We start from the raw sequence: 25,461 nt of genomic DNA on the forward strand, positions 1-25,461 counted from the left end.
AAAGTTATTGCAATCCAACTTCTGGCTAGGGAGAGCACTCCCCATTTGAGTATTCATTGTCAATGTAGATTTCTTCCTTCTTTTCTTTTTCTTCTCTCTGAAACACGAGCTATGTAGTCGCACTACGATAGCGATGAGCCAGTTCTTTTTGAACGTCGGCGTAGGGCACAACAGACAATGACGATGAGGCAAGTAGGCTAGATTGAGCTACTAAATTGCTCTGATACCATGTAAAGAATTGGGTATGATTCTTGTGTAACGGAAGAGATGTGTGTTATGTGTGTGTGTGAGAGGAATTAGAGGAGAGATGAGAGAACACAAGATAGGTTGTTGTAGAAGCTGACATAGAGTTTGCTCTATGTCTCATCACGAATAGTTCACCGTAATCGTCGTAGTCGGAGTTGGTGGCGTAATTCGTGAGTTGTCGGCTTGTGGACGCCGACTCGCGCATCTTCTTTCGTCACTCTTCTTCACGATGGCCTATTTTTCCACAATATCCGCATTCGATCGAGTTTTGTCGACTCGAACCAGAATGGTGGCTCCCCCTTCTTCCAAAGGTTCCTCAATGGCCTCCATCTTGTTGCCGTAATTGAGAGTTGTTTTTGTAAATCAGGCCTTGTCCACCTCGTCCGCCACGTCCTTTGCCAAATCGGCCTCTTCTTGCACAGTCGTGTCCTCTTCCTTCGTCCGAATGCGTGTACAACATTTGCCCTTCCGAGGCATTGTTCCTTGTTCAAACATGATTCTCTTCGACCAACAACGTGGATTGAATATCAAAGAAGGAGGGCGGATTCTCCCATGCTAGTACGGCGGTCCTCATTGCGCCAAATCGTGGTGCAAGGCCACCGAGGCATATTAGCACAATTTCGTCATCCTCCACATTGACGCTTATCGAGCCAAGAAAATCACAAAACTCCTTGATCTTCAAGGTGTAGCTTGTGATAAACATGTCCCTTTGTTGAATGTTGTTCAATTCTTGGCGAAGTTGAAGCTTTCTCGCGGTAGTGTTGGTGGCGAAAATCTTGCGTAGATTCTCCCATGCTTCCTTCGGTATCTTGGCTTCTCGAATGTACCCGAGCATGTGGTCATGAACACATGTTGCCAAGCCATACATCACTCGGCTTGCCGCTTGCTCCCACGTTGCATAGTCGGCGTCTTCCGGGTTGGGTCCATTTTCTTGTGCTCCTTTGATGTAGCTCCAATAGCCTTGGCCGACAAGGTATTGTTGCATCTTGTACTCCCAAGATGCAAAGTTATTGCGATCCAACTTCTCACTAGGGAGAGCGCTCCCCATATGAGTATTCATTGTTGGTTTAGATTTCTTCCTTCTTTTCTTTTCCTTCTCTCTCGAACACGAGCTATGTAGTCGCACTACGATAGCGATGAGCCGGTTCTTCTTGAACGTCGGCGTAGAGCACAACACACGATGACGATGAGGCGAGTGGGCTAGATCGAGCTACCAAATCGCTCTGATACCATGTAAAGAATCGTATGATTCTTGTGTAACATAAGAGATGTGTGTTATGTGTATGTGTGAGAGGAATTAGAGGAGAGATGAGAGAACAGAAGATAGGTAGAAAAGGAATACTCAAGAAGAAGGTGTATATTTCATAAGTAGAATAAGAATTACAAAATTTAGCATAATAAGGAGTCACAACCAACTTAGTATAAAGTAGGAGGAGGGTGCTTTATATAAGGTCACCCTCTCTCTTCATTAACTCACTACAACTTCCACTCTCTCTCTCTAGAAACTTGAGGAATGTGAAGACTCATAGTCATTGGGAATATGGAACTCATTAGTTATGTGTAATAGAATCATATTCTATGACACATAGTTTAACGTGTAGAGAGTGGTTTGACTCTTGACCTTGACTCAAGTGTGTGTTCACACGTTGCACTATGTTGAGCTTGATTCTCAATAGGAGGTTGTACCATAACCGGCATTAGAGGCCGGGAGAAGAAGCAGGTCGAAGGATGCTTGAAGGCATCTGCCGCCTTAGGCTTTGAGGACGAGATTAGTGGTGCCATGGAGGCGGTCTCATTCAACGACAATCTTGGAGAAATCGAGAAGATTTTCGAAGGGGATCTTAGCAAAGACCGGGTCGTTCTAGTAAATTTTATCGAGATGTGCGAAGTCATTGTGGACTTCGGGGAGATAATTACGTCGGATCGGACCACGCAAGTACACACCAAGTACAAGACTACAGACCGGAAGGTAAGGCCAGTCGGGGCTCCCTTGCCGGAGGACATCTAAGATCGAATGAAAAGGGTCACGACCGACCCGAGTTTACGAGATCCGGTTGGCATTGGAGACCGGTTCACCGACAAGACACCGTGGGAGAGTAAGATCAGTAGGGGTGGCTTCCTACCACCGACAAAAGAAGACCGGTTTTGGAGAATGCGTGAAAGGCATAGGAAAGCCTTCACATTCTTGTTGGAGGAGATCTGGTGCGTTGACCCGAAAATTGTGGAACCTATGGTGATCTTAACGGTATTGTACGTACACTAGAATCTCAAGCTGATTCTAGTACCGAGAACTCACATCCCAAAGATGATGGAGCTACTCAAACAAAAAGTAGAGATGGGGATCTTGGAGACATGAAGCGCCCCATACTCGAATCGGTAGTTTACGATGCCGAAGAAGAATGACGCAATGTGCTCCATTCAAGAATTGCAACCTGTCAATAAGGCGACCATTCAGAATGCTGGGATTGGCCCAAGAATTGATGAGTTGGCGAAGGCCTTCATGGGGAAGTCCATCTACTTAGTCGGCAACTTGTACTCTGGATATGACCAATTCCAACTTGCCATGCAGAGTAGGGATATAACAATGATGCAAACCCCTCTAGGCCTAGTTTGGATGTGCGCCCTACCGCAAGGAGGAACCAATTTGTTGGCGCACATGGTGAATGCAATGAACAAGGTTTTGAGGGACTGAATCCTAGACATTACCATGTTGTTCTTGGATGACATCCTGATCAAGGGATGTCCGGAGGATACGAAGGAAGAACCGATCGGAACGGATGGGTGTAGTAAGTTTGTCGCGGACCACATCTCCGACTTCGAGAAGATATTGCAAAAGTTAGATGGCGCTTGACTAACCTTCTCCAGGGAAAAGTCAGCTTTCGGACAATCTGAGATCCTGGTGGTGGGGAGTTGGGAACGCCGTCTAGTGCGGAACAAATCAACACTCGTCTTCCCGAATGTCTTTCGGCCAAATGAGGCATCGATTGGGGTTGTTCCTGGATCCCTGACTATTATGAGTGATTATGACGAGTGAGTGGCTAGCGTTAGGTGACCTAGTCGATTGTCATCTAATCCAATGTAGTACGACTAAGGCAGATCTTTTGATGCGAAATCTCACTCTGAGCAGCTTGAGGTGCAACCGATTGGCTCACTTCAATGGTGATTTAGAATAGTGGAGTGCAAATTTTGCCATTGTTTCTCTTTGTGAGAACGATTTTGTAGAGAGTTGTCAACCGAGATCTTCACGGTGTACAGAGGAAGAGTTGTTGATGGAGGTAGGATAGACAAGGGAAGATTAATCGAATGAACCTCAAGCTCTGATAGCAGATGTTGGGAACATTGTCGTGTACTGCGGAACAAATCAACACTCTTCAAGAGAGAAGATCATAAACAGATACAAGCAAGGAAGACTGATGGCAACAGAGGCAGAAAAAGGAGAAAGTATAAAAGAATATATGTGAAGAAGCGTATGTGAAACACAGAGTACACAGTTCGGAAAATGATAGTTCGGTAAAACATAGAAAATGCAGAGATGGAGAGGGAGAGACAGAGAACAGAAAACTCAATTCTATTTCAAAATAATAACACTTTGTACATATTTTGTGCTAAGTGAGCACTTCTTATACATGCCCTTAAATCGGGTTGACACAAGTACTGACAATACTTGACTGCTCATAAATGAGCCTACTACACTTACTCCCAAAACTATTCCTTACGAAGAATATCATTCTTACGGCCTTTCGGTTTACGCATAGATATGGCCATGTTATGCATATTGTTTTACGCAGCCAGTCTACGCACTAGGTTACGCACCGTGTTACGCACCCAATGTTGAGCTTGTCACTCAACACTCCCCCTCAAGCTCTACTTGAGGTTCCACCTACGCGCGCCTCGACCATTTCGGTCGGCTTGTCTACTCATTTGGTCCTTCTCAGCTCCTTCGCTATCGCGGTGTTGGCACCTCTTCCGCTGCGCTTTTCTCCGCTTGGCCCTTAGTCGATTCATGATGTCTGAATCGAGCATTCCGATTGAACCAAACTCTTCCGATTCAATTCCGCTCTCATCCGAATTAGGTGTCTCCAATTTGTCTTCTATCTTCAGGCCTTTGAAAATGTTGTACCACGTTTTGATCTTGGCTTTACTTACTTCTTGTTCGGCTGTCTTCGGCTCTTTCCTAAGATTAGGCCCCTTGCTTCCTTCTTCAGCTTTTTCAGCCGGCCTGAAATCGAATTCTTCATCTAACTCCACATCACGGTCAATTCCGCTCCTTCCACACTCTTGTTCCTACTCTTGTTCTTGTTCTTCCTTTCTCCCCGTCAAGTTCGGCGAGTCAAGGTGACGCAGCCCAAGCTCACCCGAAAAATTCCGCAACTTGTCCAGACCAAGGGGGTTGGTGAAGATGTAGACACCTTGTCGATCCGTCGGAACATACACCAATTCGACTTCACCTGAAAGGACCCGCTCGCAGCAAAGTGATAGTGCACCTCAATGTGCTTGGTCCAGGCATGAAATACTACTGATGAGGTTGTCACAATAGATCTTCGTCAGATCAAACACCTCCACATGCAGGTCTCGTAATAGCCGCTTCAGCCAAATGACTTCGCACGTAGCGACAGTCGCCCCTCGATATTCGGCCTCCGTGCTCGACAGTGCTACTGGCGACTACTTCTTACTACTCCACGCGATCGCCATACTTCCTAATGAGAAGGCATATTCGGACGTGGATCTACGATCGTGGGTCGTGGGCATTTCCAGCCCAATCGGCATTCATGTAGCCGCCTAATTGTTCGGCTACACCTGCCCGATATAGCAACGCCATGTCTTTAGTGCCGCTGACATATTGTTACTGATTAGGAACACGGTCTACGGTCAGTCCTTCGACCTAGACCTCGAAGTGACTGTGTTGCCACGAATGGTATCGTTGTAGCGTAATACTTAGTGGCATACCTCCCGTATCCTAGTAGCGTATAAGGGAGACAACTACAACCGAACTCCTTAGACAGTGGACTAGCAACCACACTGTTACTCACACCTACACTCTTACGACTGCGCTACGCCACCCAAGAATCACAGACACACAATAGATTAGCCACAGATATGCACAAGAATTAGAGAGGATAGAACTCTATTAAAATACGCCTTTTACATTCCAAATTACACGCTACCTCTATTAGAGGTTTTCTGCCCTTTATATACGCAGGGTCTTTTAGCCGTTCATGCTTCCCGCGTGAACCGTTTACATGCGTTACAATATTACTCTATTCTATATTACTGGACTCTTGTCTATCGGTTACTATTCCGACAGACAACACCTGGCACACATGTGGGACAGTGCCATGGCACGTCGGAACCACCCCTTTAATCTTCCTCCAAAATAGCCCTGATGTTTGGTTATGCTACAGTGTCCAGGTCCGGGGACAGCGTAGGGCCCGTAGGCGCATCGTTGTGGTTCCCCTGCTTGGTCGGGAGGGCTTCTCATGGTGTCATTGGCTTGCTGTGTGGGCGGTCCGGGTTCTGTTGGCTCTTCTTGGGCTATTGGAGTTGGTCCAGCCGTCCGCGGCTTGCGGTAGGTCGCGGCTCTGTTTCGTCTGTACCTTCCTCCGCAATGTCTGTCGTAGTTGTACGCTCTAGAGAGTGGGGTTGGGGTTCCTCTTGATCCGGAACATCCTCTGTAATGTCATCCGTAAGCGTATGCTCCGGTGGTTGGGGTTCCTCTTGGTCGGCGCTTTCGTTGTTTGGTATTACAGGGGGCTCCGCTCACCATTCCGTACTGTTCACCGTAGTGGTAATTTCCGGTGACGTGGGCTGAGGTTCCTCTTGTTCGGTAGTATCCGGAATTGGTATCGCGATGGATTCCTCATTTGTTCGCGTGTTGCTGGCTTGCGTGATCTGGTGAAACAGGTCCTCCTAACTTTCGCCAAAATCATCTAGTAGCTGCGCGAGTTCCTCAGAATGTTGGTCCACTAGCGTGCGATAGTCCTACGCTAGGTCCCCGCGTACTGCCGCAATGCTTTCCTCATTGATTTTGTAGAACCCTCAGTTGTCTTTCCTTCGGTTCTCCTAGTCCGCCCGGTACGTAGCAATTCCGCCGCTTGTGTAGCCCACGCCATCCATCCTTTGAATAGCACCAATTTTAATTGCGCCGTAAACCTCTCCCGATTCGTTTGCAGAAGGATGTGCACGTTGTCTGTTATGGCTTGGCAACGGTTTCCTGCTTCTTCTACGGATTTCTTGAGGTTTGCAATTTCTTCTTGACTAACCGTTGCTCCTCATTCCTGGCAAGAGCTGAGATTCCTTCAAATGTAGTTCTTCCAGTTTTCCCATTTCATTGTTCAAGCGGATTTCTAGTTGATGCCTCCTCTCCTCCTCTCCAACCAGCTGCTCGTCGAACCATGCTTTCTTCTTCTCCAATAAGGCCCAGAGTCTCATGATTGCCGCTTCCGATTTTTTTGCTTCCTCCCGTAATTGGGCATTTTCTTCTTTCATTCGGGTGTGTTGTGTTGTCTCCATTACGAGTTTCTCTTCAAGGGTCTTTACTGCCCTTCGGCCATTGGCCAAGATGTCCTTTTCTCTGTTTGAGGACTGGCGAAGTTCGGCACGGAGACGGTCAATCTCTGATTCTGCTAGTTGCACGACCCGTTTTGCTTTCGAGGCAATCGCGGTCTGAGCTTCAATTTCTTCCCTAGGGGTTTCAACGACATTGGTTGTTGGTGGAGTTGCCTGTTGCGTTGTAGTCGCGTTATTTTCCAACTCCGTGATGCATTCGTTGGCCTTTTGTAGCTCAGCTTGGGTTTGTTTAACCTTTTTCCAGACATTTTTATTTTTAATCGCCATATCCTTGGCGCCCATACTGACCTTTGCGAGTTCCCTATGAACTTCGACAAGGGTCGTGTTTAATGGGGGTAGTTCCATCCCCATTATGCGTATACCGGCGTTCCTCTGCCTGCCAACTCTGGCTAACTGATCCTCATCATCGCTTTCCACCGTTTGTTTTAACGCGAGCTCGATCATTTGGCGCTCCGCGTTCTCCTCGGCCATTCGTTGTGAGACTTTTATCTTGGAGCTTGCAAATATCCTAACTTGTAAATTTTCTATCACAACTTGTATTTTGAAATCGTGAATGTGACCCTCATCATGCACCCATGCCACTTGAAGTGGTTCAAATGTCGGTATATTATAAGTTGGTCGATTCACATACCAAATTGAACACAATAAATAAAGGGTCTTGCTCTTTGGCAATGTAGAATTTCTTTTTGAGTGGTTGTAGGGACTCATAGTTATGAATAAAGTATTTGAGGGTGAGTTAGGAGGAGAGACATGTTTGTATTTCAATCACGCATCGTCAGATTAATCTCCTTTAACCAATCATACCCTCATAAATTCTAAAAACTCATGATTCCAAAGTCAACTTTCTGAACCCCCAGTCTAAATTTCCTCCATCCTTGACCTGCAAGATTCCCAAGAAAACAAAAATCCACCTATCAATGAAAAAGAAAAGCAACCTAAAAACACTATCCTAGGCCCTAGACCTTCTATAAAACATTGGAGCTTTCTGGTCCATCACTTGACTTTGTGTGTGCATTCATATATATGCATGGGACTTGGTTCAACGTGTCTAGTTTGTTTTAACATCATGGCCTCCATATGGTATTTATTTTTGGTCTTAAGTGAGATTTGGACCTCTACCTTAAGTTACGACAACCATTTACTCTAACAACTTGAAATAATATCTTTTCATTCTTCATATCTTTTTATGCATATTGATTATTATCGTTCTAGATTCTCAACTATTTGCTTTATTTTCCAATCTAAGGTTAGGACACATCTTTATCGATACATAGAATAGTTTGAACTTTCGACCATTTCGTCACTTTGTGCCCATGACAAGTCCTCCAAGTTTGCCACACACCCAATAAATGTTTATGATTGTGACATTTGTGGCTTTCCTTATTCATTTTATCTAAGTCTTTATCGCGATAGTCGTATCAATATGATATTTAATCATTTCAACAACTTTAGAAATAACCTACAACACCATTTGATAGTATCCACAAAAGAAACATCATTTGTTAAATTTAAGGTCGTCTCTTGGGCTTGGTATGTGGCCACAATGCACACCTTCCCCTTCTCAATTGTGTTGTATTCAAGCAATTATATGCTTCATTACTTGCATTTTTCTCTCTTTCTACGGTTGACCATGAAAATTGAGGAGATGATAAAAACTTATGCACATTTAGGGTCATAAACAAAACAAAAGCTAAGGGTGTTTTGGTAATTATTGCAAGTTTATATACAATGTGCCAATGCTTGTAAATTAGCTAATATTCTGCGGTTTTTTCAACTCAAGAGAAACTCACAACTAAAAGGCAATAAACAAAAGGGTAGGTTCTATTTGTGTAATTGTTGCACTACATTTTACTTATTGTTCATATACCATACCGAGTGCTAGATTAAGAAAATAAGAAAACAAAACAAAAAGGAAACAAAAAAACCCTTTGTCTGAAAAACAAAGTGAAAAACAGGGAGATTAAAAACAACATGAAAAAGAGAGAGACTAAGAATAAAAAAGCAGAGAGAGAGATCAAAAAGAGCACAAGGGACAGTAAGTGGAGGAAGCTTGAGACACCGTTGATCTCAACTAGCACTGATTCACGTAGAAGAGTTCTCTTCTACATGGATTTCAAGTACTACTCACACATACAAGTATACCTTCCTACCTTCTTAGTGCTACATCAAGGTAGAACCAGAACAACAAGGATTTTGATGGTGGTTTATTTTGATGTAATTGGAAGGAGATGTGCTCCAAATATCAACCTTGAATGCCGATATCCAGATGTATCGTGAAAATGTTATTCACGTGAAACCAAGTTTGTTGTAAACTTGATGGTTCAAACTTCAGTGGTTCCACCGAGATGATAAAGAATTTTTTCTGGATCTTGACATTGTTGATAACATGACTCAAGGGGGAAACAAAACGATTTCATTTCATTGTATGTGCTTGTCTATTAGATTTTTGATATCCTCTTTCCCAACAAATATGAATGATTCTTACCTAGACTTAAAAGATATGACGATAAATCAATATCGTCAATTGTTGAAATTCACAAAAACAAAGCCCAAATCTAGAGAAATTTTGCTTTCATAATATGACATGACATTGTTTTCATCTATACAAAAGTAATTGATGAATAAAAAAAACACGCATGTTCATTAAAGCAGTTGAGATATGCTGGGTTCCAATGCAATAGGCTTACGATGATTTCGGAAGATGTACAAATGAACCATGTGCAAGAAACATTATCAGAAGCTATGGGACTTGCCAAGACGAAAGGGGAGGTGTGTCAGAATTCACAAAAGTCAAATTCATATTTCCATATCTGTCTCCAGCTATGGCATTGACATCAAAGAGCGACTCGATCTCAATGATATCTTCTTTACTGAGCTTGAGTCGCAGTGAGCCCACATTTTCATCAAAGTTTTTGAGCTTGGTAGTGCCAGGGATTGCTACAACATCATCTCCTTGATGTTGAACCCATGCAAGAGTGAGTTGACCCGTTGTGCAACCCTTTCTCAATGCAATCTCCCGCAACGCCAAGAATAGCTTTTGATTCTTGTCTAAATTTTGTCCCACTAACCTCGGCTGTGCAATCTTCACTTCAACAAAAATCTAATGCATTAGAAATCCCCATGTAGGATACATTTTGCGTTTTACCTATTATACTGCAATGCAAAGAGGCTACCTTTCGGAAATCCGTGTCATTAAGACCCTCTAGAAGTTTTGCTCCAAGGGAAAAGAAACCTCGACCTAAGGGACTGTAAGCTACAATGCCAATACCCAATTCTCTAGTGATCGACATAAAGGCAAAGCTTTTGTCAGTGACATACTTTTAGAAATTCAGGCATTCATGATGGGAAGAAGACATTCAGCGAGGGCATACCGACAAGTGGGTATTATGTCTTCTTCTGCATCACGGGACCATAAAGACCACTCAAGTTGAACAGCCGTGATGGGATGCACCGCATGGGCTCTTCGAATGGTCGATGCAGAAGCCTCAGAAAGCCCAATATACTTAACCTTGCCTTCCTCAACCAGCCTCTTCATTTCCCCAACCTTATTCACATATATAACAGTTGCATACAATAGTGAGCAAAACATACCCTAATAATTAATAAAAACATATGTATATGTACATGTAGATGCATATGTATATGCGTATGCACATGAACATGTAGTTGTAGTTGTAGTTGTAAATCTAGATTTATACCTGTACTAATATCTATATCCATACTTACAGGTATATGTTGTGTTATATCTAGATCTATAGTTATAGGTGTATGTGTATATGTATGGTAACAAAGATCGGTTTACACCTATCTAAACTATGAAAAGTATGGATGCAAAAGGAAGAATTCTCCCATTGACTTCAATTGGAGCAAACAGATTTCATTCTTACGGTGACTTCAATTGGAACAGTCGTGTCGACTCGATGCTGATAGTAGAGGTCAATGCAATCTACATCCAGCCTTTGTAGGCTCGCCTCACAAGCCGAGCGCACATATGCTGGATCTCCTCGCACCCGGATATTTCCATAATCCTCAATGATAGCCCCAAACTTGGTTGCAAGTTGAACCTGGTGCCTTCTTCCTTTCAAAGCCTATTACAATAACAAACGGATAACTTCCAAAACAGCCAAAACCTGGATATGGTAATGAAGAGCAAGCAACTCACCTTGCCCAGAAGGATCTCATTAAGGAAAGGTCCATACATATCAGATGTGTCGAGGAATGTGATGCCAGAGTCGATGGCATTGTGGATAAGTTCAATCATCTCATGCTCAGGCTTGGGGTCCCCGTAGAAGGCGGACATGCCCAAGCAGCCCAACCCTTGTTCCGAGACCTCCAGACCTTGGGAACCAAGCTTCACTCTGCCCACCTCCACATTGGCCATAGCTGCTCCTACAGTAACCGATCACTCTTTCAATCCTCGTATTTTGTATGGAACAATCGATCCCAACTCACAAATATATACAATCCAGCGCCGCCTCTCAGTTAAATGCAGCTAGTCACAGAGTGATAAGCAAGTATTTGGTTATTGTATGCTTCTTTGACCCCCCCAATACGTGGAACAGAAGCATACACAATTTTGTTTATTTGAGAGGGAAAGAGAACCGTCAAAAAAAATCTGAAATTTATTCTGAAACAAACTTCGTTCACCTTCCAATGTGGTTTCCATTACCCTTTCTCATCAGTTTGTGCGACTTCTTGATCATCGAAACCCATGCAGTACGTGCATAGGATTGAATGAATGTGATTTGGATCAAGATGAAGTTATATGGAATTGTATTTTACGCATTCTTGTTTAAGTTGTCGTGATGTGGAGCACCAAGTGTGGGAAAAGTGGGTGCACTAGTGCCAAGAAGGGGTGTGCAAGCGTGGAAGAATAAGGGGACGAAGAGACGTGGCCATCAACTAGAATCTGAGTAGGGAGTGAAGCAAGGGGCCGAGAAGAGAAGGAGTTTTGGTTGGCCATGCTTGGGAGCCCCTCACATGTGAAGATCCAGAAAGAAGAGGTGTACCAAGCTGACAAAAGGTGACCAAGTGGAATGACCCGGTGGAAGAGAAGATGGGCCTACTAGAAATTGTGTGCCAAAACTACGAGGTGAAGGTCAAAGAGAAGAGGGTCAAGAATGAGGAAGGGGTTGGCCTCTCAAGAAAGTACAAGACTTGAGGGACGCAAAGGAAGGATGTAAAAGGAACAGTACGTTTGCGGAAGCGTAACAGACACAACCGTTGTCGTGAAGATTCCGGGCCATAGTGAGAAACCAAGGAATATCAAAGGAATCGGTAAGGTGCGCCATGTGCACCCACTCTTGTAAAACTTGTATAGGGAAATGGGGGCAACTTTATGACGTTGAGCGGCAATAAAGTCGGGATGGACGATCCCATGTATCACGGGATTTATCCCACATAGTCATGCGACCCTTACCTTGTTCTATAAAAGGGAGGGCACGCTTCTTGTACAAGGGTTCCCACCCGTTGGGTCCCAAACAGTTTTGTTCCTCGTTTTGAGGTTCCGATTAGTGTTAATGAACTTTTGTGTATAACGTCTTTCTTTAGTCTCTATTCTCTATTCTCTATTCTCTATTCTCTATTCTCTATTCTCTGTTAGGGTTTCATCTTGGAGTGTGTGTTGTCTCTATTTTTTTGTTAGGGTTTCGGTGTCTTCTATGTGCATGCGTAGGTGGTGTGTTTGGTTGTGGCAGGTGGCGTGCGGACTGTCTATGCTTTCCCTGAGTTCCTACTCGTTAGCTCTCAGCACTCCGTTGTCCGACATGTCTACGAGTGTGTGTGTAGGTGCTGGCTTCTGCCGCTTATGCAAAGCCTGCGCGCTAGGTGGTTCGTTGGCAGGTCTCCCTCCTTGGCGCGCAAGACTCCACTCGGTTCAGCGAGCACGTGCACTCCCTAAAGGCAGCTTGGCACAGGAGGCGGTCGTTCTGGAAGAGGCGTGCCTTGTACGAGGGTCTCGTTGCGCGGACGAGCCCAAGAGCTCCCCGACCGGCCCTACGGTGCAAGCTCCCTTTTCCCCTCCGTGTGGAATTGGTATTGTAGCGAGCGGTGCGTGTGTAGGTGTGTGTGTGTCTCTGGTTAGCGTAGGGTCCGAGAGCGGGTGCATGTGTGGTCGCCGGTGTAGAGGTGCCGGTTGTAACCGGGTGTGTATATGGGTGTGTGGGTGTGTACGGTCGCGGTTACCGTGCCTCTTTTGGCCCCCTTGTACATACGGGTGAAAGGGGCGGCGAGGACGAGGGCGCACTCTCTCGCTTCTCGTGTGGTTACCGGTCGCATCCAGAGAGTATCCGAGATCGAACGGCCGGCAACGTAGCAATCTCCGGAAGATTCGGGTCCCCGGCAACTCCTCCCCTCCTGCTCCATGACCGTAGTGGTTCTGCTTGGATCCAATATGCAAGCGTGGATATCCGCGACATCTTTGGTGAACCCGACGTGAAGGGCGGCAAGGGAGGATGGAGTTCGAGGCCGAAGACTTCGTGAAGGAGAGTTGAGAAGCGTCGCATCGAGATGGGCGAGGTCGAGGGAGTCGACCGTTACAACGGGGACGGAGTCCCACGAGTTTCACCTCCGGCTCGACCGTGTAGCATAAAGAGGAGGAGCTCCGAGCACCTCACAAAGCGCGGTCACCCGGGTGCGAAACGAAGGTGGCATGCGACGACGCGACATCGCAGTAGGAAACGGGGCACGGATGAGACAGACGTGGTCGAGCCGGAGGGCAAGCAGGGAACGACAGTGCTGGTATGAGAGAGGGTGTGGGACGAGCCGCCCTCTTTTACATGGGGAGAAAGACCGGCCGAGCGAAGGTCGAGAATCGGGAAGAAGATGATCAAGGGTACGGAATGAGTTCGGCAGGATCGACATCAGAGCCGAAACTCCAGACATTGGAGAATCAAGCCCAAGCGGGGCTTGATCGATCACGGAGCAGATGCTTTCCACAACACCACTAAAAGGGTCGATGGCCCCAGATGAGTCGTCGGGAGTCGTTACGAAATCAGTGTCCCCACATCTTGACCGGAGACTTCGACAGTTCGGCCGGCATGCCAACGTGAGACCGAAAGAGATGGAAGATGGAGGCGGGAGCACAACAAGGAGAGATGACGAGTTCGGGAGAAGTACAAGGGATGAAGTGGAGAACGAAGTCCAGTCCTATGGGTCACTTCACACCGGGCTAGAGACTTCGGCGGTTGGCATCGGATCCGATGTAAGACCAAGATACTGATGGTGGCGGCAGGAGAACGGGACCTGGCAATCCAGAGAATGACGGATGGACCTGGACAAGAACCGGGCGGGGCAAACTTCCGAATAACCGATCCGGGAGGGAGGAGAGAGTAGGCCTACGGAGAGGCCAGGAACACGGTACGTTGGTACCACGGGAGAGGGTGTGGAGCAAGCCACGCTCTCGGCTTGCGGAGAAAAATGACCCAGGATAAGGGTCAAAGATACAACAAGCCCTAGGAGGATCCTTCACACCGGTTCTGGAGACTGCGACAGTTGACCGAGAGCCGGCGTGAGACCTAGAGTAACGAACGATGGCAACGAGGGGACTAAGGCGAAGGACTGTGGATGGACGGTTTATGGAGATCCTCACACCGATCCGGCAGTCGGCCTGAGTGCCGGCGTGAGTCCTATAGGAGAGAATGGTGGCGACAGGTGAACGTGACCAACGGAAGAGGCCAACACGGAGGTCGGGAAAAACGGCAAGCGGTGCTGCTGCGACCTTACACACACCGGTTCTAGACACTCCGTCAGCCGGCAACGAAAACCGGCGTGAGACCCAGAGAGAAGAACAGTGGCAGCGGCAAGCTGGGCAACCGAAAACAGCAAGGGGGAGGTCCCACGAAGACACTCACACCGATCCGGAGACTCCGGCAGCCGACAACAAGAGCCGGCATGAGGCCTAGAGAGAAGGACGATGGCGGCAAGAGAACATGATCGGACGACGGAAAGCAGAGCGAAAGGAGGTATGAGGTCAGTGGGGTGGACACGAACCAGATATGGACCCGACCAGCAAAGTTGGCAAGACAAAGGTCGAACGCGCTTGGTACGAGAGTTAGTGATCCAACAAAACGGAGGCCCGAGAAGGATCCTTCACACTTGCCCGGAGACCCCGATTGTTCGGCCGACAGGGCAAGGTGAGACTGAGGGTAATGGATGGTGGTGGGAAGGAGACGAAGGCGGCAACAACAGAAGCACTGACCATCCAAGGCATTACATGAATGAAGGAGGCCATGCGGGCCGAGACGCGGCAAGGGTGATTTTCCGGTAAGCTGCCGAGGACACCCGATTAAGGAGCGATGTGCCGAGCCGGAAAGGTCATGTGCCCGCAAGTGGAACGAAAGACGTGCATATGGCTATCAAGGGCCAAAGCGAAGCACGAGTACGGGACGATGTTCGGCACAGGCGATGCCGAACAAGGAAGGCGGAGGATGACACACGGAGGTGCCGGGAATGATAACACGCACGCGCGTAAACGAACCACGTGGGATGGAGACCAGAAACAAGATCAAGGGCCGGAGAAGGATCCTCCACGCCCACTTCTGAGATCTCGGCAGCTTAGTCGGAGTGGCAACGACTGGCGTGGCAAGCCAAGCCCGAGGAAACAAGCTGGTGGGGGCAAGGGGATGACGACAAGCGGAAGGCTCCATACCGGTGGCAACAACGCAAGGTGAAAGTGGCCAAGCGGGCTACTATAGATCTTCCTCGGGCACGGAGGACACCAGTACGCGGAGAACCGGCGATGCACGATCTGGCCGGGCGAGGGCTAACGACGCGTGCATGAGGAGTAACCGAAGTTCAACATCGGCAATGCTGAACACAAGAAGGGGATGCACGGCACACGGAGGTGCCTGTCATGATATGGCAAGACTCGAACCCATGACCTTATACTGCATGGGTCGAGCTCTTGACCATTAGACTATACATTGTAATACATAGAATATTATTTTCATTTATGTTTTATTATAGAAATTTGATGTATATTCAAGATTTCTCTGGAACATTCTAGAAACTTCAGGAGTATTCCTTAGAACACTATAAAAGGAGGCACAAGGCATTATTTCTAACCAAATCGGTTCAAACTGTCAGGAACAGTACTAAGACAGAGAAGGAATTAGTACTAAAAGAAGTATTAGTACTAAGAGAGGTGAAGAACTCTCGAGAGAAGGAAAGAGTGAGTGAGAGAGAGTGAGTGATGATCAAGCGTTGATGGAGCAATTCCGTTATGGTTTACGCAACGACGTCAAGGATTTACTCTTGACCTTCCCCGAAGAGCCAAAGTCCTTAACAGAAGCAATCAGTCGTGCGGTGAGATGTGACAACCGCCTCTTTGAGCGACGTTCGGAACGACAACTACAGATGCCGAGGGCAAGATCAAAGCCCACCTACGCCTCAGTGGTAGCAAAACCTTTTCTGAGGGAGTCATATAATGTGCCTCCAGCGAATACTCCGACTCTGATGGAGATTGACACTACACGTCGTCGAGGGCCATTATCCGAAGAAGAAAAGCAGCGACACCGTACAAATCGACTATGTCTTTACTGCACTGGACCAGGACATATTGCAATAAATTGCCCCCATAGGCCAAGAAGACAGGTAAACCAAATAGTCGCTAGTTCTAATTGTACTAAACCCGAGCCTATTTCAGTAGGGATATCTGATAGTCCTAATAGTACTAATAGCCCAGATCTAGCAAACAGATTTGATGTCCTTAGTCAGTTAGAAGAAGAGTTAAACGACTAAGTCCAGCCAAAATAGGAGCTGTTTGGTTGGACAGCCCTAGATCTGTGCAGCCCATTAGCGGTTCCATTCCCTCTAAGCAAGTTAGTGATGTGTTCGTAGCCCAAGTAATAGTTAGTACTAAAAGTATCCCTCCAGTACATGTCCTAGCACTCCTAGATTCCGGAGCTAACTCTTGCTTTATGGATAAGAAATTTGCTCAAGCTCATAAGATATCCCTAAGAAAACTCCAGTGTCCAACCTCTATAGTAGTCATTGATAGACGTCCCATTGCTTCCGGAAATATCATAGAAGAGTCAGAGCCCATTAATATTGTCCTAGATAACTTAGCATGTGTAGTATCATTTAATATTATTAGTATCCCAGAACATCCCATAGTTTTAGGATTACCGTGGTTCGAGTTACATAACCCAGACATAGATTGGAGAACAAGAGAAATCCGGTGTCAACAAACCCAAGGGTCAACTCAAAAGATGGCAACCATTTCGCTACGTCAGTTGCGTAAAGAAGGGCGCAAGGAGGAAATGTTCCTCTTTGCAATATCAGTAAACCCCTCCAGCACCACTAAAGAAGAATCCACCATTCAACTTCCCGAGAAGTATCGTCATTACGCCGATGTGTTCGATAAAGTACAAGCCAACACACTTCCTCATCATCGACCGTACGATTTCCCCATCGATTTACAACCGGGAAAAGAGCCGCCATGGGGACCGATCTACAATTTGTCACCAACCGAGCTGGAAGTCCTTCGGGCCTATATAGAGGAGAATTTGGAAAATGGTTTCATCCGGCATTCGAAATCTCCAGCCGGCGCGCCCATTTTCTTCGTCAAGAAAAAGGATGGATCGCTTCGTCTTGTTGTAGATTACCGTGGCCTGAATAAGGTTACAATCAGGAATAGGTATGCTCTTCCCCTTATCTCAAGTCTTTTAGAACGGATCAATGGTGCCAGGTTCTTCACGAAGATCGACTTACGGGGAGCATATAACCTCGTACGGATCCGACCAGGAGACAAATGGAAGACCGCGTTTCACACCAGATATGGGCACTTCGAGTATACGGTCATGCTGTTCGGCCTCACTAATGCACCGACAATCTTCCAGCACATGGCTAATGATATATTCCGAGATCTATTGGATGATTGTTTGATCATCTATTTGGATGATCTACTGGTTTATTCAAAGACCCAAGAAGAACATGATTCTCATCTACTATTACTACTAAAACGACTTCGAGAACATGGTCTGTATGCAAAGCTGGAAAAATGTAGTTTCGGGTGCAACCAAGTGGAATTTCTCGACTACATCATTTCGTTAGAAGGCATCTCCATGGGCCCAACTAAGGTCAAAATGGTGGTAGAATGGCAGACTCCACGTTCGGTGCGGGATGTGCAATGCTTCCTAGGCTTTGCCAATTTTTACCGGAAGCTCATACAAGATTACTCAAAGATCGTTCTACCTCTCACACAACTTACCAGGAAGGGACAACCGTTCATTTGGTCTGAAGAAACGGACGTGGCTTTCGAGAGTCTTAAAAAGGCATTTACATTGGCTCCAATTCTAGCTCATGTCGATCCGGAAAAACCATTTATTATCGAAGCTGACGCATCGGATTTTGCATTGGGGAGCATTCTGTCACAACAGGGGAATGATGAGAAGCTGCATCCAGTGGCTTTTCACTCATGCAAGTTTGACGCCGCCGAAATCAACTACGAAATTCATGATAAGGAGCTATTGGCAATAGTGGATTCTTTTATGCAATGGAGGCATTTTCTGGAGGGATCCTCTCATCCGGTCACCGTATTTAGTGACCACAAGAACATTGCCTACTTTCAGGATGCTCGTGTGTTGAATCGACGTCAAGCTCGGTGGGCCCACTTCCTCACGCGTTTCGACTTCAAAATTACATATCGTCCGGGGAAGCACCAAGGTAAGGCAGATGCATTATCACGACGTTCGTATCTAGCACCCCGTCCCGGCGAGCCAGCTTTCGATAACCAAAGACAAGTCATCTTGGGACCGGCACGACAACAAGCAACAAAGATCTTTGACATGCCCATGGATTCCCACGTTATCGATACCATACATGAAGACTTGAAGACAAATGCGGTCGCCCAAGGTATACTAGCACAAATTGATCCCTCTCGAGCATCGTGTTCACAGTCGCAACCACCAGGTAGGGACTATCGGCAATTCAAATACCATGATGGATTACTCTTCTTTAAAGAACTTTTGTATGTTCCTAATGGTTCTTGCCGCCTTCAAGTAGTACAAAACTGTCATGACACATATACAGTTGAGCATTTTGGTAGTACTAAAACACTACATTTAGTACAACGATCATTCTGGTGGCCCTGTATTCGACAATTTGTCGAGGATTTTGTTCGGACTTGTGATACATGCTGCAAAGTGAAAATGCCAAGGCATCATCCATATGGTTTATTAGAACCATTACCAATTCCAAGCAAGCTGTGGCAATCCAATTCTCTAGACTTCATCACAAATCTTCCAGTCTCTAAGGGGTTCAATGCGATTCTAACGGTGGTCGATCGATATACGAAGATGGCTCATTTCTTGCCATGTACTAAGGAGATCTCTAGTGAAGACACTGCCAAAATTGTCATGCGTGAAGTATGTCGGCATCATGGACTTCCTGATAGTATCATCAGTGACTGTGAACCCCAGTTCGTGTCAAAATTCTGGAAGCACCTTTTTAACATGCTCAAGGTCACTTGTAACCTCTCCTCCGGCTACCACCCACAAACCGACGGCCAAGCCGAACGAACCAATCAAACGCTGGAGCAGTATCTGCGGTGCTTTCTCAGCTATCATCAGGATGACTGGGCAGATATTCTCCACTTCGCCGAATTTTCCTATAACAACTCTATCCACGCATCCACGGAATTACACCATTTTATGCTTATACGGGATGTCACCCCCGGTGGTGTGTACTTGAAACCCCAAAGGTGTCCACAAATCCTTGGGCAGAGGATTGTTTGGAGAGGTTATGCAAGATACAAGCGGATTTATCTACTCATCTCCAACAAGCTCAACAAACACACAAGGTTTATGCGGATCGTCATCGACTCCCATCTAGTTTTAACATTGAAGATCGGGTATGGCTACTCCGACGACACATCAAGACTACTCGCCCATGCGAGAAGTTGGATTATCGGCGATTAGGTCCTTTCCGTATTATCGGAAAGATTAATGATGTCGCTTTTCGTCTTGATCTACCTCCACAACTTCGGATACATCCGGTGTTTCATAGTTCTCTCCTCGAACCCTATCAAGAAAGCACCATCCCAGGACGTATTACACAGCCTCCACCCCCGATCGAGCTTGAAGATGGACCTGAGTACGAGGTTGCCGCCATCCTTGATTCCAAGCTTGTTCGCAACAAGCTCTACTATCTAGTCGATTGGCTAGGATATAGTCCCAGCGAGCGTACTTGGGAACCGATAGAGAATGTCACCAATGCTCGTGCTCTTCTTGAAGACTTCCATCGTCAATATCCAGACAAACCGGGTCCTCAATCCAAAACGACTCATTACACTCGTCCTTTTAAAGGGAGGATAATGTCATGATATGGCAAGACTCGAACCCAAATATTATTTTCATTTATGTTTTATTATAATTGATGTATATTCCAGATTTCTTTGGAACATTCTAGAAACTTCAGGAGTATTCCTTAGAACACTATAAAAGGAGGCACAAGGCATTACTTCGAACCAAATCGGTTCAACGCCAGTCTTAAGCCTCCTAGCTACTGTACATTTTCTTCACATAATATATATCTTTTCTTATCATCTCTCTCACTCTCTCTCTCTCTCTCTCTCTCTCTCTCTCTCTCTCTCTCTCTCTCTCCCTCCTTCTCACTCACTCTTTCCTTCTCTCGAGAGTTCTTCACCTCTCTTAGTACTAATACTTCTTTTAGTACTAATTCCTTCTCTATCTTAGTATTGTTCCTGACAGGCGGTATGCCGGCTGAAGAAGTCGTTGTACGGTTTGAAGCAAGCCCCCCGAGCTTGGAATGCAAAGATCACGCACCGGTTGCGTAAGATGGGGTTTGCAGCCTCCAAGTTTGACTCTTCGTTGTTCATCCGGCAAGGCTCAGCCGGTCCGGTATGTATCCTGCTGTATGTTGATGACTTAGTCATCACAGGACCGGGTCTTCCAGAAGTCAACCGCGTGAAGTCCTAGTAGTTGGACGCATTTGAGATGAAGGACCTGGGGGACCTTCATTATTTTCTTGGGATCGAGGTGATCCGAACCCCCGACGGCATATTGCTCTCACAACGACATTATGTCTTGAATATGCTGTACAAGTTCGGCATGAGAGAATGCCGACTTGTCTCCACACCCTTGGACCGGAACTAGAAGCTTCGTCCCAACTCCGGACCGGCCTGCAACGAGAAACGGTTCCGACAAATTGTCGGAAGCCTTATTTACTTGACTATCACGCGACTCGACATCAGCTATCCGGTCGGAATGATAAGTCAGTTCATGCAGAAGCCGACCGTGGAGTAGCTTCTGTGCACGCAACAGATACTGCGATATATAAGCGGCACGAAGGACCGGGGACAGTTATACCAGCTTGGTATAACAGAAGAGCTAGTCGGTTACACGGATGCCGACTGGGCCGACGATGCATCGGATCGCAGATCCACTTCCAGTTTTATGTTTTCCCTTGGGAGCGCAGCTATTGCGTGGAGCAACCAACAGTGGCTCTGTCAAGCACTGAGGCTGAGTACCGGGGCGCGACCATTGCCACCTGCGAAGCCATTTGGCTTCGGTGACTGCTGCGAGACTTGCAGATCGAGGTACCGACCCCAATCCCGACTTATTGTGATAACATCAGCATCATGCAGCTCACCAAGAACCTTGTGTTCCATGCTCGAATGAAGCACATAGAAGTGCATTATCACTTTGTGCGTGAGCGGGTCCTGAGCGGTGAAGTTGAACTACGGTATGTTCACACGGATCGGCAAGTTGCCGACATCTTCACCAAGCCGCTCGGATCGGACAAGTTGCAACACTTTACCGACATGCTTGGTGTTCAGCATCTCGACGTGCCGCACTTGAGGGGGAGAAGAAGGGGCAAAGACACCGCCGGAACGGGCAAAGGCAAAGAAACTGTTGCTGACACAAGTAAGGGAAGAACCTGAATAGGGGGAGAGAAGGAGGAAAAAGAAGTCGGGTCGACGAAGAAATTCGGCACATCCGAACAAGTCGGAACAAGCGGCAGTGGTGGCAAGGTCAAGGAGGACCGAGGCAACCGGAAAGAAGAAGTGCGCACGCAGGAAGAAAAGGGCATATTATGCGGAGTTAATCATCATCATCACGGCGGCAGTGACCGAGATATGGAGTCGAATGAAGAATTCGACTTCGGTGAACCGGCTGAAGAAGCCGAGGATGGAAGCAAGGCCAAGACCCGGACATAGTCTGATGTGGTGAAGGGCCTTAAACCGAAAGACGAGTCGGAGGATACCGACTCAGACAAGAGCTGGAACGAGTCGGGAGTGACCGATTCGGAAAAGAGCTGGAACGAATCAGAGACAGCTGATTTGGATCAACAAACAGATCCGGATGAACTGAATCAACTAGAGGCCAAGCAGAGACAGATGCAGCGGAAGTCGATGCCATTGCGGAGGAACCGACGGATTGGCAAGTGCCGGAGTCATAGCAGCGAAGGAGCTCAGAGGGGCCTATTGAGCAAACATGCTGACCGAGAAGGTCGAGGCGCGCACAACTAGAAGGGTCGCGGCAGACCGGACGAGGAGCGCGAGCAAGGCGGAGCGACGCCAGGAGAAGTCGGTTGTAAGAACCGACTGCCACAGAGGCTAACACTAGGATCCAACCTCAAGTTGAGCTTGAGGGGGAGTGTTGAGCGGCAAGCTCAATTGGAGCCGGATCGGTTGGATAAGCCTGAGCCAGTGAGCGAGATGGATCGGTAAGCCAGTGAGCAATCGAGCCGACAAGCAACAGAGCTGGTGAGCTGGGGAGCCGGTTAGCCGGATCCAATTGGTAACCAGAAGCGTAGTATTAGTTTAGACTACTAGGCAGTTATAGTCTTGTAGTAAGTGTTAGATGCTCGTGTGAGCATTGAAGTACGCAGTACTTTTGTTAGTCCCACGAGGACTTGTATAAATAGTGCTACTGAGCATAGTTGTATGAACAACGTGTTTATATTGTTTTGAATATAGCTTTTACATTCTGCTCTCTCTGTCTCTCCCGTGTACTCTATGTATTCTCTGCTTTCTCTGTTTTCTAACGCTTCCGCAAGTAATCATTTACACCATGGAACATCAAGCCATTCACAGTATCGAGAGCTCACATCCCGAAATTGATTGAACTAGTCAAGGAGAAGATCAAGATGGGATCCTTGAACCATCCAATGTACCATACTCCAATTGATGGTTCACTGTGTTGAAAAGGAACGGTAGCTTACACTTCATTCAGGACTTGCAACCTATGAATCAAGTGACAATTCAAAACATGGAGCTTGCAGATATCCGAACTTGTAAATTTTTCTCACAACTTGTATTTCAAAATTGTGAATGTGACCTTGGTCATGCACTCGCGCAACTCAAAGTGGTTCAAATATAGGTAAATTATAAGTTAGTTGGAAATTGAATGTAATATCTGGTTACTTACTTTGACACTATTGTGTAAGAAAGATGAAGAGTGGTTGTAGGGACAACGTTTGAATGTGAATTAGGAGGAGACACGGGTTCGTATTTCAATCACATCTCATCCGATTAATCTCCCCTAACCACTCATACCCTCATAAATTCTAAAAACTCACAATTCCAAAGTAAACTTTCCAACTCTACATTTCCTCCATCCTAAAGCTCCAAGATTCACAAGAAAGGAAAAACTCAATCGACCCACTAATGGAAAGAAAAGAACCTTAAAACACTAGCATAGACCTTTTATAGGACTTTAGAGCTTTCTTGTCCATTACTTAACTTTTTACGTTCATTCATATTGATGCACATGACTTGGTTCGATGGGTCTAGTTTGTTTTAAAATCATGGCCTCCATATGAAATATTTGGTCTTAAGTGAGATTTGGACTTTCACCATTAGTTTGGACAACAATTTATTCTAACAAATTGATTTTTATGCATATTGATTTTTATCGTTCTAGATTCTCAACTAGGAGCATAGTTCCTAATATTCGCATACGTCCAATTTACTGGACGTACGCAAATGTTTGCAAACGTAAGCGTATGATACACGATATTCGTTTGCCTTCTTTTTTTTTTACTTTTTTCGGCTTTTTTTAATTTTTGATATTCAAAATTCTTTGTAAATAGAAGTGACGTCTGACACACACACACACTCTCTCTCTCTCTCTCACAAGAACTGACAGATCTTCCCTCTCTACAAAATCTAGATATCTAATATACATATTACGCACTCCCTCACACAGACAAAACCCATAGCTCCTCTCTCTCTCTCTCTAAATTTTGCCCACTTTTGTAGTTGGATGTTACATTCCCCATCAAGATTCTAACTTTTATGCTTGTTTGGATAAAGATCAACCGTTTGCCAATCTAGAAGATGATACTGCTTATTTCAAATCCAAAGGGGAAGTTATTGTCTTTGGTGACATGAATGCTCGTACAAGAAGTTTCCAACTTGATTCACAAGAATCTTTCATGCCACATATCTCAAGGATGCAAGAGGATATGTAAATGTAGATCCGGACCAATTTGGGAAGTTACTCCTACAAATGTGTAATAGTATTGGATTGCTTATTGCAAATGGTATTTCCTTATGGCCAAACACTCATGGTTTTAGATGTAGAAAACACAACGGAAATAGTGTGATGGACTATGTGCTACTTTCCGATGGTATTTTGGATCGTATACATAAATTCTCACTTGGTGAATGGACACCGGAATCGGATCATAGGCCTTTATGTATTGATCTCAAATGTATGCATAGGTTTGATTGTGAGAAGGCTATTGAAGATAATAAACAACCGCACTTGAGCATGAACCTTAAGCGAGCACCCGTGTATTCCAAGATGGTTGAGGATATGTTACAAATGACAAAGATACAACATGGTGCCACACTAGAATGCAAATGGGAAGCTTTCAAGCAAGTCATTCTCTCCTGTACAAACAAATGTTTTTCGACCAACCGCACATCTTGGAAATGCACCAAGAAACTTAGGAAAAAATGGTTTGATAAAGAATGTCGTGAAGCTCGAAAGTGCCTTATGGTTTTGGATGTAGTTAAGGATAAAGACCAAAAGCATTTGCATGAGTATAAAAGGCTTCTTCAAAGAAAGAGAAGAATATGGGAAGTTACTCAACAATTTATCCAAACGCAAGAGAAAGCACATTCATGTGCTAAATTTTGGGGAAATCTAAAGGGGAAACGTGTTGATAGTTATGGATACTTAACTCTTCACGACTTGTCTATGCATTGTAAGAATTTATATGAGTTATCTCTTGCCAGAAAGATGATGTGTTATGGTTCTCTTTCACATATGCCTCCCTTCTTTACAATTGAAGATATATGCATAGGACTTAAGAAATTGGCCTCTCGAAAGGCAAGCGATCTTCAATGTATAAAGGCTGAAATGCTCAAATGGATGGGAAAGGAAGCACATATATGGATAAGCGATATGTTTAATGATGCATTGCAACACGGTATGCCGTACAATTGGACTACAAATTGTACCAAACCTTTACATAAAGGTGGAGATATAAATAATGTAAATAACTATAGAACCATCATGGTTGACTCATTAATGGAAAAACTATTTGGATGTATAATGGAATCAAAGATAAGTATATGGGCTGAAAAAAGTGGTAAGAGAGCTTATGGACAAGCTGGCTTTCGGAAACACTATAGCACCATTGATCACCTTATCACCCTTCGAGTATTAATGGAGG

At 45.7% G+C, this 25,461-nt stretch overlaps 1 protein-coding gene across 1 annotated transcript; it reads right to left on the reverse strand.

Annotated features, from left to right (window-relative positions):
• Nucleotides 1-9,465: 9,465 nt before the first annotated feature.
• On the reverse strand, nt 9,466-11,332 carry LOC147854092 (auxin-induced protein PCNT115-like). Its single transcript, XM_087331821.1, has 5 exons — nt 10,976-11,332; nt 10,701-10,901; nt 10,185-10,357; nt 9,987-10,089; nt 9,466-9,895 (listed from the first exon to the last, which is right to left on the reverse strand). Exons 1-5 carry the CDS (start codon nt 11,192-11,194, stop codon nt 9,554-9,556), a joined length of 1,038 nt encoding a protein of 345 aa, XP_087187947.1. The 5' UTR covers nt 11,195-11,332; the 3' UTR covers nt 9,466-9,553.
• Nucleotides 11,333-25,461: the final 14,129 nt, after the last annotated feature.

Source organism: Azolla caroliniana, unplaced genomic scaffold (genome assembly GCF_043228905.1).
Source record: "Azolla caroliniana isolate FFs.n. ecotype wild unplaced genomic scaffold, voAzoCaro1.0.p SCAF_16, whole genome shotgun sequence".
Lineage (NCBI taxonomy): Eukaryota > Viridiplantae > Streptophyta > Polypodiopsida > Salviniales > Salviniaceae > Azolla > Azolla caroliniana.